At 39.0% G+C, this 16,244-nt stretch overlaps 1 protein-coding gene across 2 annotated transcripts in view; it reads left to right on the forward strand.

Moving 5' to 3' along the window:
* The window catches only part of TRPC7 (transient receptor potential cation channel subfamily C member 7), a gene marked incomplete at both ends in the record, with an annotated part of 66,295 nt that extends 50,477 nt beyond the window's left edge, over positions 1-15,818 (forward strand). Inside the window, 6 exons of one of the 2 annotated variants that reach the window (XM_082063668.1) lie at positions 4,485-4,680; positions 7,137-7,358; positions 10,355-10,435; positions 13,519-13,572; positions 14,858-14,933; positions 15,676-15,818. In XM_082063668.1, coding sequence (XP_081919794.1) covers positions 4,485-4,680; positions 7,137-7,358; positions 10,355-10,435; positions 13,519-13,572; positions 14,858-14,933; positions 15,676-15,818 — 772 coding nt within the window. The remainder of the gene's footprint in view (positions 1-4,484; positions 4,681-7,136; positions 7,359-10,354; positions 10,436-13,518; positions 13,573-14,857; positions 14,934-15,675) is intronic. The other variant, XM_082063669.1, reaches the window with a different exon arrangement.
* Positions 15,819-16,244: the final 426 nt, after the last annotated feature.

Below are 16,244 nucleotides of genomic sequence, written 5' to 3' on the forward strand. Positions count from 1 at the left end.
TATTTTAATGGAAGGATTTATGAGGCCAGATGCAATTACATTTATCTGTGCTTGGTAGCAAGGTAGAAGAAAATTGAGTGTGTGAGATGTGAGTTGTTTCTTATTTGAAGAGAAGGAGATGCCCTTGAAGCATAAGACAATGAGAAGTTGAGTCAATACCCTCCTGATTGCCTGGTGGCACAGTAACCCTCAGTTATGGTATCCCCCAGACACATAGCTAGAGCATATCACTGACAAATTCCAGTCTCTGATGCAACGCCATGTGGTAACTCTCTCATTAGTGCTCATTATCTAAGTGGATCTTCCAGTATTTACTATCTTTTGATGGAAATAATGAGCAAGCATTGATTAAAATGATGACTGCTCACTGGAGTAAATATTGCCTAAATGCCAAAGGGATGTCTGGACTGAGGAGAGCCTTGTCAAAATCTTTCTCCTAAATTTCAGCCTGGTGACTACTTATCCCACAGAGACTTCATGTTGCTATGAAGTAAATTTTCCATGAGCATAAGTTTTCCTTTTAAGAATTCAAAAGAGATTTAAAATAGACTTACTTTCTTCTGATTATTTAAACACACCGGAGTATCAAATGATGATCAGTGAAAATGAGCCCTTTCATCAGATGAAACAAAGAGAATAGATTAACATTCATCCCCAAAACCCTTCTCAGATGTCTCATTCAACAAGCTAGAAACCCCAAGGTACACAGTTTCAAACAATTTTAATAAGCTAATGACAAGGTTATATTGGCAGATGGGCAGCTAGCAATTCTAGCAACGTTTCCTTCTTTAGTTTTTGTGTGCTGCCTCTGGGCCTTGCTGAAGGTGATGGGCTCCTGCTGCCCTTAGCTTATTCATGAAAATTCAGTGGAGCAAAGAATAGCACTTACTTCGGTGTCCTCATAACCATTCTGTGACTTAAATGACTTCACTGAAAGCATTTCCTTCTAATGAGGATGGGTCAAATTTTACAGAAAACAAATTTTATATTCAGAATTGTGACTATTTGACTATGGGACCTGATTCTCACGGATCATTTGGCTGGTCAGGACAGAAAAAAGACCCACTGGATTTGTGCACTGTTTGGTTGTGGCCAGGCTCAAAAGGCTCACTGGATAGTCCCAGTGAGAAACCTCACAGTCAAAGACCTAGTCACTGACATAACTTTGAATTACACGTTTAAGAAAACCGTGGCTTCCTGCGATAGTACGTAGGCAGAAAAAGGAGTGTACATTTGTCCAGATAACAGTGGGAGGGAACTGCTTGCTTAGTTGTAATGATAATAATGAGTGAATGTTTGGTGTAACTTGCCTTTCACCTTCCCTTGCTATCATACTTTTGAAATCCTGCACTCCATTTTGCTTGTGTTGCCATCGACAGAGCAAGCAAGTAGCACCCCAGTGGCCTCTGAACCAAGTTAGCATGCAAAGTTTCTGTCGTTTCTTTCACTTTAATGTTCTGGATACAAATGAAATAAAAAAGCAGTGAACTTTACATGACACTGTTAAATACAGAAATAATTTAGCTAACCATGGTAGCTTTCAAATTTTTTTTTTAAAGTTCTTGAATGCTGAAAAGTAGATCATTTTCAGGACTGCTGCAACCGACCTCAGCTATGTTTATCTGTTTATTGTATGCTGTGTACAGAACACAGCTCTTGAAACAGCCTGTAATTAAGACCATGCTATGCAAACAAAATCAAAATGGAGGCAAGACTGATTGCGTTCATCTTGCTTTCCGCATCACAAATCAGGCTGCAGGCTACAACGTGAGGTTTGCTGTCTCCCTCTCCCCAAAGGGAAATGTGACTCACTGTTTAGTGCCAGTGTTGCTTCAAGGCTTGAAGGCTTTTTTCTTCTCATTTTGCTTTGCCAAAATGTGATATTTTTGTAGATTATATTGACCGCACTGTTTTTTTGGCAGTGTTAAGCCTCAACCAATCAATTTAAGGAAATAACGCAGTCTGAAAGGATGCTTTAAGCTTTCTTAGAGAGAAGGACACAAGACTGACATGAAATCATAGCCTTGCCATGATCTTTTTTTGAGGAAGAACACACTTCTGTTTACAAAAGCGAGGAAAATCTATAATGACATGATTGCCCCTGGTCTATTTTATTCCTTGATTCAAAATCTTCATTTAACTTTCACAGGACTGTGTCTATTGAAACAAACAAACCAACTCTCTGCTCTCTTCCCACTGTAACAGTCAGTTTTTCCACAGTGGAGAAAGAGAGCTCAGTGTAACCATCTCCACTAGGAGCATTGGTCAATCTGCCACTGCCAGATCCTCCTGCTGCCAGGGGCTGTCAGTCTAGGCAGGACTCCTGACTTTCTTCATTCCTTCATTTGTCTGCCTTTGAGAAGGATAAAACACCCGCTGACCTCGCAGGAAGGGGGTAAATTGCTTAGCTGGCAATGATGAGACACATCAGCATCTTGGAACCTCTGAGAGCTTGGCTCCAGACACCTTTGTTTTGTGTTTTAGTGAGTTGTTCTCAAAAAAAAAGAAAAGACAACTGTGACCTGTGCCAAATCTCGTACAGTTTGGCAGTAATCGAAATGGGAAAGAGAAAGAACAGTTCAGTGTTTTTGGAGGGTAGATCTAGACCAGTAGGTCTCCTTAAAAGTTTCCTCTGTGAGAGGGAGACCCGTGTCTGCCTGGAGGCATTGCTAAGCACAGTTTTGAGGTGCTAGAGGTCAGGTCCACCTCTCATACCACCCTCCCAGTCCCACCAGCACAGCAACTGGTCCCTCACCTGAGGCTGGGAATAAGGACTATGGACATTTTTGCTGGAGCACAGTGCCCTGTCTCCTCTGCAGTGCTCAGAGCAGTCAGGGCCACTTGCAGTCCTTAATTAACTTTTTGAGGAGAATCTGTCACCACCGCAGATCAAAGGTTAATGCTTAAGCTGTGGAAAAGAAGCAGAGTTGACACATTGTATTAAAATCTGCTCTCAGGGTGGAAAACTAAGGGAACCTTTCCAAATTAAAGAAGGAAGGTTAATAGCAGGGTGCAGCTGGGATCAAGGCTGGGGGATTATGGTTTGTATTAGTTTGATAAGTGACTTAGGTGGCTAGTTTCAAAACCAGAGACTTTTGGTGTTATATGTGATCTTTAACTAGAAAGCACAACCTTGAACAGAGTAAGCACATGACTCAGGGTTAATCCCCACCAGTCAATTCAGTTATACTGACTGAGACTGATACCTAAATATTTACCTCAGTCTTACAACTACTTGTAAATGGAATATGGACTACCGTAAATTATGATGGGAGATAAATACCAATTTGCTGTGGCAGAAAGGAATTGCCCAGTCCTCTGTAAAAGCCTTTCAAATGGTTGAAATTAGTTTCTCTTGCTTTTATGCATGGTGTTATTGACACTGGAGTTGATATAAAGCTTATCATTCCCTTAGGATATGTTGCAGTTTGTTTTTATAAACAGATTTAGCAGGATTAGGCTGCTACCCTTGTAAAAACCATTTCATCAAAATAGTTTGTAAATGGCATTGTTTTCTTAGAAGGCAGGGGGAGAGAGAGGTAATTAACTGTAAGAGTGCTAAGGATTGTTCAGTGAAGGCACAATTGCTCTTAAATTAAAAATTAAGCAAATTGCTTCCAAAAGGTAGGTAGGTTGGCTGGTTGGTTCCTTCCTTCAGCTGTTCCACTTCTGCCTGTTATGGCTTTGACTACTCTGCATCAGACTCTCCCTTTGACCTGTCGGTCCAGTTGCATCCTTTCCAGCCTCACTTCTCTTTGCCGTTGGCTTAGTGCCCTCTTTTTCCCCATCTTTCAAGCTTTTTATAGTACTCTGGTTCCTTTTATTTTCAATCATTCCATTAAAAAGTCTTTCTGCAACAACTTCTGCCACTCTTAAATTTCAAACTTTTACTGCAAATCCTGGGGTGTCTGACTTGTTTGCAGTCCCAGAACAGAATGGGAGGAAAAATCAGACTATGGACTTGACTAAATCTGCACTGTGTGCTCTTTTTATATTAATGCCACAAATCAGAACCTTTCAGTTGCTTCTCCTGGGTAAAAAGTAATGTTTTTCTTCAGCTCTGGAAACAACATCATATAAGATCAAACTAAGTTCCTTCTTCCCTTTCCCTGATAGCCTCTATCAGTCCTTTCTGGATGAGAAAAGGTTGAGTGAGTACAAATAAAAAGCCCTACACAAAAAGTTTCAAACTGCACATTGCCCGTGGAGAAGTCCTGACCAGGGACACAAAATCCCAGTGACAAATAATACAACAGATGGAGCAAATAAAGGGACACTGTAACTTTATAGGATTAATCAGAAATCATATTTCTTTATCAAATCAGGAAATATGTTTGGGCACATCCCTGGGTGATGGATAATGGCTTACAAAGCCTGTGCCAAGGCATCATGTTTAGTTTGGTGGATTGTCACTTTTATTATTAGCATTTGACCTGGCTAACCTGATGTCAACTCTATAAAGTGATTGTTTGCTTTATTTTTAGGGTAGAAGAAAGTTTTAAAACCTTATTCTGGTCAATATTTGGCTTATCTGAAGTGATATCTGTGGTGCTGAAGTATGATCACAAATTCATTGAGAATATTGGATATGTACTCTATGGAGTATATAATGTGACTATGGTGGTGGTGCTGCTTAATATGCTAATAGCCATGATCAACAACTCCTATCAGGAAATTGAGGTAAGATAAGAAATTAGATTACAAACTCAGTGTACTTAATCATCACTGATAAAGAAAATGTTAAAAAAATAAGGAAGCTGTAATTTATTCTATATGCAAGATTAGTGCTGTTGAAACACAGATCTTACACTGAGTAAGACTTAAGGCTGTGTCTGTCCCCAGATTGCAATTTAATTAATAATTAAAATGAATCATTTCTAGAACAACTTCAACTTCCTTGTTTTTAATGACCATCTGTGAGTAAATCAAATTTTCTTTACATATATTTAATGACAGTAGTTTGTGATATTTTTACTCCTTGTCTTGGTTATGATGATTTATTCATATGTTACCTTAGCTGTGTTGTTTGCTTATAACAGACCAAGTAATATTTCATCTGGCTTTTTGCCCTGTTCTCTACTGGTTAAACATCCGAGCCAATCTAGGTCTGAAACTCATGTATTCATATTTAAAAATTCCTTATTTTCCAGCTACCAGGTATATAACCTTGCTATATATATTTTTGAGGAGTGTCTAGGTCTGCAAAACATGATTGCATGAACATTCACAAAAGCAGCTTTTAAAGGATATGAACACAGCCCTCAAGGGATATGAATAGGTTTGTGCAAAAAAGCATTTGCAGCGTTTACCCAACCTTGTTCAGTAGTATTGCTATTAATATTGTCAGACTGGATTTCCTAATGTTTTGGACATAAACAACTCTCTTCTAATGTAAATAAAAACAGAAAAAACCCACAAATATTTGGATAACGTTAGGGCTGAGTCATCTCTTCTGATTTGTTAAATGTCAAGTTTCTGTAAGTGGGTTTGTGTTAATTATTTGTTCTAATCTCCCCTCAGAACCTGATACTGCAAAAGGCCAGAAACAAAAATGTTTTCTCACTGTAATGTCTGATTAATCCATGTACTGTAGTGCAAATATAGCTCTATCGTGTGTGTGCTGTAACTAAATGTCAGAGAGACCTTACATGTGTTCTCTGCCCCAGTAGCTTTCCTGCATGCAGAAGGCAGAGTCATTGCCCCAAAAATTAAGATCAAGCATCTTCCTGAATCCTCTTCTACTGAAACAAGATTTACTTCTGAAGGGGTCTCAGCCTCATGCTGCCTTTTCTAGTTATTGTAGGAGGCGGAAACGCTCTTGAAAGTTTCTGAAGAAAAATCTCTAAAAATACTTGAATAGGTGGCCTATATTACAATAACTTTCTAGTTTAAACTTTGTGATGATCATTTTCCTGGAAAAAAAGCTTTATCATCCTTCCTGATGGCAAAGAAATTTCCAAAACTACTTGTAACTATCAGCAAATAAAACAAGTGTGAGCAATTTGGCCCAGATTCTTCTACTTGAGGACTAGGAAAAAACTAGTAAATCCCATACTAATTAATTCCTTTCAATCCTCAGTAGTAGGGAGATTAAAGACAGTCATCCTACTGAGTGAAGAGAAAGTCCAGGCTTCTGTGAGATACAACCCCAATGAGAAGACCAAATGGCAGAAGTGAATGCTGCTCCATTGGCAGAGACACGTTGCTGTAACTGCAACAAATTTAAGCTCTGTTGTGTTATGCCAGTTTTTGACTGGGTTTCAGAGGTATGGGGTAATCAGAGGTTATTAATTTCAGCAGAACACAGATGTACATGAGGACAGGGTGTTGGCAGATCCACGTTTCTGTTGATGCTGCTGGCCTCTATATAAACTGCTATGAAACAGCTGCAGAGCAGCTGTGGTTCATCCTGGCTTTTCCCTGATAAATGGTCCTGATAAACGGCCCTGACCATCCTTCTGTAAAAATGCCAAGCATATCCATAAAGTGTGTGCTAACCTTACCCTTGTACTTGGAAGTGATCCTTGCCCACCTTGATAGTTCAGAAGGGAGATTCACAGGCACTGAGTGATGGATTTCTCTCCACCCTCATCAGTGGCAGGAGGTGAATAGTAAGAGAGTTAAGGTGTGTTGACCTAGAGATATGTGACCGTGAATGCAAACAGGAATTCAGCTAATGACAGAAGAAATCAGTGACCTGACCTCTTCTATGGGGGGTTCCTGGCCAATGCAGTGCAAACAGTTAGATAGCGTTGCAGTTAATCAGAGACAGTCTTTGTTGTTGTCACACACATAACAATTTATTCTGCTTTCCATTACTCTGTACGTGTACCAACACAAGCACTTGATTTTTACTGAAAACCAACACCTTTGCCATCCCAGGAAACATAAAATAGTCTAGTATTTGGAGGACTTATATTCTCCATTATATTCATTGCTTTGTTCAATTTTTTCTGATTTTAAGATCACTACAGAGAAGCCTACAAATACGTGTTGTGTGCAGAGGTCTTGGTTTTGCAAACAGAAATCTGATTCTAATTAAATCCTACCTGTATATTTGTCTTTATCATTGCTAAATTCCTTCCTATTTATTATGTATTTGGGTGTTGTATTTTTTTCTTTCTTCCCTTCCCAAGGAGGATGCAGATGTGGAATGGAAGTTTGCACGAGCCAAGCTCTGGCTATCCTACTTTGACGAAGGAAGGACTTTACCTGCTCCTTTTAATCTAGTGCCAAGCCCTAAATCATTTTATTATCTCATACTGAGAATAAAAATGTGCCTCATAAAACTCTGCAAATCTAAGGCCAAAAACTGTGAGAATGATCTTGAGATGGGGATGCTGAATTCCAAACAACGGGTATGTTGTATCTTCACTTTTCAACTTCTTTGTAGGAAGGATTCATGCCAAGGACTTTCTGGAGGGTGCTGCATGATACACAGGTAGATCAGAGACATGACAGTCTCTTATTTAGCCTCATTGGTGTGTATTAATCGTATTACATTGCACCTAGAGGGTCCTCTCAGACTTGAGACCTCGTTATATTAGGCACTGTCTGGACACAAGGGAAAAAGCAATTTTATAAAAGCAGGCAATCTTATAAGGGAGTTTCCCAAGGCCAAATAAGCAAGGCCAAAGACCAGGGGCAGAAGCAGAGGCACAAATAGGATCCCAGCTTGTCTGGCTCCTCATCTACCCAGCATGCCTTTATGCCTCATCAAAACGTCCGCCTTCCTTTAAGTGATTTCCAAATTAATTTTACTGTCATTACAACACTTACTGCCACTCCAGGTTTGGGAACAAGTTTCTAAGCAGAGCTTAATAACACCTCCTAAATACCCAAAGGTATAATTAACAACCTCTCTACTTACATCTGCCTAGTGATGTGTAGCCACCAATGGGTACATCCCACCTCAGCCGCTGTCCTTTTGGTCATTTGAAATAGAAATTTGCTTTGGAAATACTGGCTGCACAGCATCACACTTTCCTCAGCACAGTGAGTGTCTGCATGGCAAAGCAGGAGAAATGCGATAATATGGTTAGTACCAAACCCTTCCAACAGAAGTAACTTTGCTCCCCTTGGGAAAATGCCAGAGCAATTAGAGAAAATGATGTTGCCTATGGAAATTATTATCTGCAACACAGTGCAGAGCATCACTGGGATGAAGTGTTCTTAGGACATAGACTTGTAACAACCACAATCCCACTCACATGGTAAATCTACCTGCTTTACCTTGGAGAAGAAAACACCCAAAACATTCACAGGAACTCAACCAAAGCTACTCAGCTTCTGTCATCAAATGCAGTGGAGTCAAAGATGCAAGGATTCAGTTTTGCTTAAAAGATTCCTGGCCTTTATTTAATTTTCTCAGCTCAGGCTGGTTTTGAAACAAGAGAACAACACTGGGAACCCATTCCTGGGGGAAAATAAAAGCCCTCTAAAATGTGTTGTCTCTTGTTACTTACAGTCACTACATATGGGAGACTGGTGCGGCTCCTTGGCAGGCTGACCAGCTTTTCTAGGGCACGTGCTCTTCCCTCAGCCTGCTCTCAGACACATCCATCCAGGCTTTAAAACCACAGCTGGACAGGAGAGGGAAGAACTGGGTGACACTGGGATTCTCCAGCTGAGATATGGACAGCCAACCCCCAGTTTTAGGCTTGCAAAAGAGAAGAGTTGTAATACGAGAGACCGAGGAGAAGGAAAGGAAGGTTGGAGGAGGCTTTGCAGAGCTTGCCTTTGTAAAGCACAGCCTGCTTTGGGGCTTTGTCTGGATCTCTTGGTTCTCCCTGAAGGAGCAAACAGCTGAGCAATACAACTCATGGTGATTCATCTGGCTCCAGGTGAAGCCCATGGCTTTGGAAGAGATCATGCTCCCATGAATTTAAGAGAACTGCTCAGGTCTGATGTTCATTCAGTCTCTGCTGGCATCTAAATGGAAGGGAGAAGTATGTCCATGGACTCTTCTCCATGTTATCAAATAATTTAACTATCCAACATAGTGAGCATTGCCAAGATAAACAAGCATTTGGAGGAATTTTAGTCTATAAATTCATTTAACACTGCTATTGATTACTGAAAGACCCACTAGAAAAGTGGAGTCCTCAATTAAAATAAACACTTGTCCTTTAGCGAACTCAAATAATGATTTTAAAAGATAATATTTTTAAAACATTATTTGAATCTAACTACACAAAACTCACTTTGTCTGAAATTTACCTTCTGCTTCAAAGCATAAACCAAAGTAACACAATTTTCTCTAAGCCCCTCTTTCCCCAGGCCACATGAGTGAAAGTGTCTGGATTACCCTTTTTCATGAAACTCATGCAATATTCATAGTTTCCATGGCTTTAACATAAACAATTAAGAGTATCAATCATTTCTTGCTTACCTGTTGTTTTTACTTACAGATCATCCTCACACTGTCTCTGTAAGACCATGGCACACCTGATGTGTAAAAAAGAAATTTAAAAAAAATACATTATTATTTGAGACTTTAAAAGCAATCATTATCAGCATCCTGATTAAAAAATATATAATAATAATAATAATAATAATAAATAAATCAACTATTTCTCATCATCTTTTGTCCAGCCAGGGAAGAAAATCCCTTAATCAGGGCCTTCCCTGTAATACACTTGCATAGAGGTGCAGAAGTCTATGATATTAATTGGCTCCTCTGGTTCTATTGTATGAATTAATTTCTTTCAGTAACTGAATTTTTTTTTGTTACAATGTGGACCAAAAGTTCAGACATAGATAACAGAGTCAAGGAAACCTCTTCCAAATATTGTGTGTAGTCTCCAGAAAATTCTCCTTGGAAGCTTCTAGTGTAATAAATAGGAGATGTGAAGTCCTCTGATTAAAAAAAAAAAACAACAACAAAAAAAAAACAACTCTTCTATTTTTTAAAAGTACATATTTTGTTGAACTAAAAACGTAGAAAATGGTACTGCTGTTTTAAAAGGACCAGTGAAAATCAATTGTTTCAGAATTTGTTTTTGTACCACATTGATTTGTTCTCTCTAAACATAACTATTTGTTTTTCTTCCTTTCTTAAACTGTGTTCTAAATTGATAATCATCAATTTAACACCTTCTTGTCTAACACTTGTGTGAGAATAGCATTTTTCCTAGATAATTTAGAATCCTTTTTTTTTCCAGTAATTTGGGGTTTTTGTTACCTTTTCCCATCTTTCAAAAGTTTACTTTTTAGGTCTAAATGTGCTGGCTTTTATTCTGTTCATACAGCAAACCATTTCCTACTGTTTTTATAAAGCTCTGCTTAGTTTGGGCTGTCTGGGTATGAGAAGCTGTCATTGATTTAACTATATCACGGTGTTTTATAATTTCAGAAAGTTCGTTTTCACTCTAGCACTCGAAATACAGAAAATTTTTCTGTGAAGAATGCTTATAACAAGCCCACAAGATATCAGGTAATCACAGCATGAAAGCAAGAGCCAGGGGTCATGTTTGCCTCTTCCAGTCGATGCCATCCTGGGACTTGCCAGGCTGGGGTTTGGCACGGGACTGGCCTGGGACACTTCACCAAGACAAACGCAGCCTGTCACTCATGGTGTTAGCATTTGTCATGCTAATTAATTCCACTCTACGATTTTTAATATAATACAAGAAACATCATTCAAGCTTTAATCCTCCAGTGTTGCATTGACAGCGCTTCATTTGTCATGACACAGCATCATCTCTCCAGCCTTTGTGTTAACATTTGCATGTGCTTTCTCTGGCAGTGACTTGTCCTACTGAGCAAACCCTGCAATGTGGTGTGGTTCAAAAATACCTGTGGCTGCAGCAGTGGCATGGGGTCCCCCCGCCATCATGACAACACAGACAGCTGTCTCAGCTGGAGTGTTTGTGCCAGCAGATGTATTATTTATTGTGCAAATATATGCAGTAGGGTCACACAATAAGCAAAATGTGCCTCACAGGACTGTTAACATATTTTTTAACATAAAAGAAATCTAATTGTAAGTGATATCTCTGAAGGAGCCAACATAGAAGAGAGTTGAGGAAAGTAAAATTTAGGTTGGATGCAATGGTGATTCTTGAATTGGTTCTGTCCTGTGTTGGTAAAGTATCCAGCACAATGGACTTATTAGGCTGTACAGCATACCAGTAATAAATTTCCACTGGTTTTAAAAGTAGTCCAGACTTCTGTGTGAGGATAGAAGATGTGTCTAAAAGTCTGCTTTTGAGATGGGATATGTTCACTCTGGCATCTGGCGTTAACTGGCTTGATACCATCAAAGGCAAAGGGAAGAGATGATTCTGTCCCACTCAAAATGACATTTCAGCATTTCTGACATTTTCTTGCCCATTCAAACCCCCAGGTAATGAAAAGATGTGTCAGCCTCTGCTGGACTCATTCTCTTCCTGTAGCTATTATTTCTAAATAAGATTGTCTAATGTAAATTATACCCTTATTTCCAAGGTTGAAAAAAGCCAAAGACAGCTGTGAAAAATAGATAGAAAATGATAACTACCCGTTATTTTGCTTTAATAATGCACTTACCAGGCTTGTCTTCAAATGATCTTAGAAAGTTTTAGTTGCTGTAGGAAGAAACTCCCCAAATAATAAAAGGAGACTGTAACAGTTTTCATTATCTAAAGATGAAGAACAAAGAGTTAGATAGTCTGGGCAGCAAGGTTTCTTCTACAACTGGGAAAAACCTTTGAAGCTGTAGCTTCTTGCTGAACTGTTTTCTTTAGTTGCATTTCTCAAGTGATGTATCTGCAGCCTGTCTACTTGAAGCGTTATGTACATACAGACAGTGCTCTTGAGGGATAATAAAAGTATGCATAATCTAAACATGCAATAATTTTAAAAGTAGGAGGAACAAGTCATCACACAGCTGCCATGATCTGCGAATAAGCTAGTCTAGGCAAAACTGTGCCTTTATCAAATCCTCTTGAGCTGAGACTTTAAGAGGGAGAATTGCTAGAATGTTGTGCTAGGCTTACAGGTTTTTCCCACTTTCATCACTGCAGACTGTCATACTATCAACAACATGTTCATCTACAAAACTCAGGAAAGGATTTGTCAGGAAAAAAACCCGAAGCAATAGTTTGTACTGTTAAAGGCTCAGAAGTATATTTCTTTGCTGTTTGGAGAGACAAAATAGCAAAGAGGTGAGAAATGAGCAAATTCCTTTGCTCACTTCACTCTTGAACTCTTCTGCTGTCTAACTGATAACATTTGCATTTGAGACCACCAGGTGTGAGATCTGATGCCCCAGTGTGTGGTTGTCCCCTCTGATCACTGCTGACTTGCATCTCATTTTGACCAGGAACATGAAGGTGCAAAGAAATTCCTCCCAGTAGTGCTGCCCCGGGACCTCCCACACTCATGCCAAACAACATCTGCAGTGTCCACAGATGTGTAGCATCAGGAAGAAACCTGTCAATTAAATAGCAGTACTAATGCCTGCAACAATGTCATCTTCAAAGGCACATATAAATGAAGTCCAGAATAAAATGCTATAAATAGTGAAGTGCAAAGAAAACATGGCCTCCAAATTAAAGACAAGGAACTAGCAGTATTTATCAGACCCAAAAAGCCAGTGGTTGAACCAGATATTGAGCTCCAAATCTCACAAGTCCCAATTCAGTGCATTGGCCACAGATCTGTCCTTTTCTTCTCATTTCCCTCTGTGCCAGAAGTTATGGAAGGTGTTCAGATAGCTGATGGCAAATGCAGAGCTTGAAGTTTGTGCCAATGAATACATTAAAAAGATTGAATTCAGTGAAGAGTTATAATTTACAAATGCCTGACCTGTTCCTAGAACCTATTGTCTTAAGACTATTTTAAGACCAACATTCAGTAACTAAGTGTTGCATGGTATGAAAGATCTCTAAGACATGAAGAATTTCAATTAAATTTTAGAGAATGAGGGAACAGTATTTTATAGAAATCAGATGTAATTTAATTTTTTCAAGTTTAGCATTCATTACAAAGAGGCTGTCTGTAAATTTTGTTCAGCACTTCCCTGCAGCAACAAGGATTATTTTGCCAAGAGGCTTTTTCATTCATTGTAGCTAAAAGAAGCAGTACTGGGGAGAAGGGGAGAAGCAAGGCTTAGAAGCCACAGAGCAATATGGAGGCAAAAAATAATCACTTCCCTAAAGCTATTGGCAGAAATACCTACTAAATGGCTAGGCAGACTCATTAAAGGTGGTCACTTTTTAAATATTTTGTTTCTGTAGACAAATCTGACTACAATATGCATTTGATAGACAAGGCAGCCTTAAGCTTGCAACTTCTGTCACACATACTGCATAATGTAGGATGGCATTTGAGTAGTGTCCATCAAAAATACAAGCTGTATGGGAACTAGAGAAGATAGATGTTATTGTATTTTCCAGGTAATAAGAGCATTCATACTGTGCTGATTCTTTGTTTAAGTCTAAATTCCCTCTGTCATCCATTCTGGAAAAAAGAATTTTTTGGGGATCCAGGATTTCCCTACTTCCCCCAAACATTACTTCATTTATGTTTTCTCAGGTGACAACCCTACCTCCCTCTGGATTCTACTACCTTGGCCATCTTCAACACACCGTACGTGCATTGTACCTCATCTCTGTTGCCTTAGTGACCCACACGGTTAGACAGATGACTCTTTGTTACAAGGACAGTCTTAAACATCCCATACTCCATGACTGCATGACCTATACAAATTACTGGATCCTTCTTTGATGTTCACATGCCTTTTGCACTGCTATAATCTGTATTTGGATACTGAGAAAAAAAAGAGCAGGTGTACTGATTTCTTAATTCATATTTCACACTCTTTGCAGTATTTTTCAGTGGTGTTCAGAGACATGTGATTGCTACAGAGCAATAATGTAAGTGATCCCATGCTGGCAGAGGCTTTTCCCTCAACACTGGCCATCTGGTCAATGAAAGACATTTTGTGTGTCCGTTCTTAGATGCTCATTGAGCTCTCCTCTGTTTGCAAAGGATGCACCTAATTCGTTGTTTCTGATAGAGCAACCCTTTTTTATGTTTATCATGGCTGAGATTTATTTTTCCCCATTGACAAGTGCCTTTTCTGCAGGGAAGAACTGGCAATGACACAGGCCTTCAGTTGTAACCCAGTGTGTAGCCCAAGACTGACAATCTTACTTTCCTACTAGATAAATGTAACTTATGTATTTTTGGAACAATATCACATTGCAAGCTCATATCCATAACCATCTTCTGCTGTTTCCATACATGCTGTTCCTTACTAACAATCTTCTCCCATTTTATAATTCTACATGGCTCTTTTTTTGCCCTGTTCCTCAAAATCTGCCATTTCCCTAAGCAACTTCTCTCACTTAAGCCAAATTCTCCACATCTGTTCAAACTCTCTTTTCTCTGTGCTTCACTAAATTGATTTTTTTTCTTCTAAAACCACAATTGCAAGGCAGAGTCTTTCTGTTAACCTCAGGTCAGATGTTTAGTTCACCATCATGAGTGAATTTGCTAACATCATTAATTAACCACTTATTTCTTCCTGCAAGGTATTTTTTAATTGATACATTAAACATCAACATGCTAAAGGAAGCCTCTGGATCCCATTTCTTAGCTTGCTATTGGATCATCTGTGTCTTCTTTCTGTCTGTGGGACATACTCTGTATTCATGTGCATCCCACAACATACCCCAAAGGGCCTTGTATGGGGGCTCGTTATGGAATGGCTGTCAATCAACTATTGTAGTACGGAGTTCAATAAAAAAATATCTTTGCATCCTCTGAAGCCAAGTTTCATCCATAGTGAAACTGGGTATTTGAATTGCTCATAATAAGTATTAAGGCAATGAGGATAAGCTCATGTTAAGTGTTTCTGTTCTCTTTTTAGAAAATAATGAAACGTCTGATTAAGCGGTATGTACTGAAGGCTCAGGTTGACCGAGAAAATGATGAGGTCAATGAAGGCAAGTGGATTTTTATAATTGACACAGATTAGAGCATATAATATTATTGTTATTGATATGGTCAGTGAGAGGGTTGAGTTTAGATAACATCCTCTGTAGACACAGAGAATGCTCATGCTCGCACTATGGTGAGCAGTGGTGACTCCAAGCCACCCTTATGTGCTTGAAATCCTGGGTCCTTAATTTTCCTTAGCAGGGCACATATACCATAGGATCTGTCTTCACATAATCCTGCTCTGCCCTATAGTTCTACCTCTCCTTGCTTTACAGCATCCATTATATTACAAGCACATAACCTTGCCTTGGGTTTTAAGCAAAGTAATTTATTATTGTCCTGCCTGTCCCAAGAACTTTTTTTTAATTGGACCAAGATTTGTATATTTGTATATTTGGTATATTATATGCAGATGGAAAAGAACCTCCTTCTAGCACCTCTTAACTACTACTCTCCTGCAAATGTCCTGTGTAGGTGGAGATCAATATATGGAGAGAGAACAGGCTTGATAAAAAAATATTAACTTTCCATACATACTTGCTGTTGCTGTCAGTACCACTACTGCAAGTATAGGTTATTTCTTATAAGTCAGTCAAATACTAAGTGCACAAATGCAGGGACACTATATGGAGCTCCACAAACAGTTATGACCAAGGACACTGGAATTAATTCTTTCTCAGGTCTTAAAACTAAAGAGTTTAATTATTTGGTTCAATATTGCTAACAAAAAAATTTTCCTCCTTTTAGGAGAACTTAAAGAGATTAAGCAAGATATTTCCAGCCTTCGCTATGAACTCTTAGAGGAAAAGTCTCAAGCTACTGGTGAGCTGGCAAGACTAATACAGCAGCTGAGCGACAAATTTGGGAAGAACTTAAATAAGGACATTTGATGGTGAACACAGAGAAAGGCATCGTGTTTTCTAAACATTATTCAGTCTCAACCAGCATCTTATGAGGGCAAAAACCAGCCAAAGGATGGGTACTGCACACTTAGCTTCTACTAACTAGCAAGTATTGATAGGAGCACTTTGCATTACTCCTGTGCTTGGTGAGTTACCAGTTAAATATTTATGATGCAAAAGTGATTTACTGGTAAAGATATATGCCCTTTGACATCAGAAATAGATGTACCATAGGGAAGGCACCTTCTAGTTAAAGGCAAAAGAAAGACACATCTTCATCCGTCTGACTCTATTGACGACAATGCAACTGTACTCATTTATACCAATGGAGACTGAACTGATCAGAATTGGCTGAAGTCTGAAGAAAAAAATGTGCCAAGCATATTCCTTAAAAAATTCAAGAGATTCCTATCC

This window comes from Streptopelia decaocto (genome assembly GCF_964273445.1).
Source record: "Streptopelia decaocto genome assembly, chromosome: 12".
NCBI classification, from domain to species: domain Eukaryota; kingdom Metazoa; phylum Chordata; class Aves; order Columbiformes; family Columbidae; genus Streptopelia; species Streptopelia decaocto.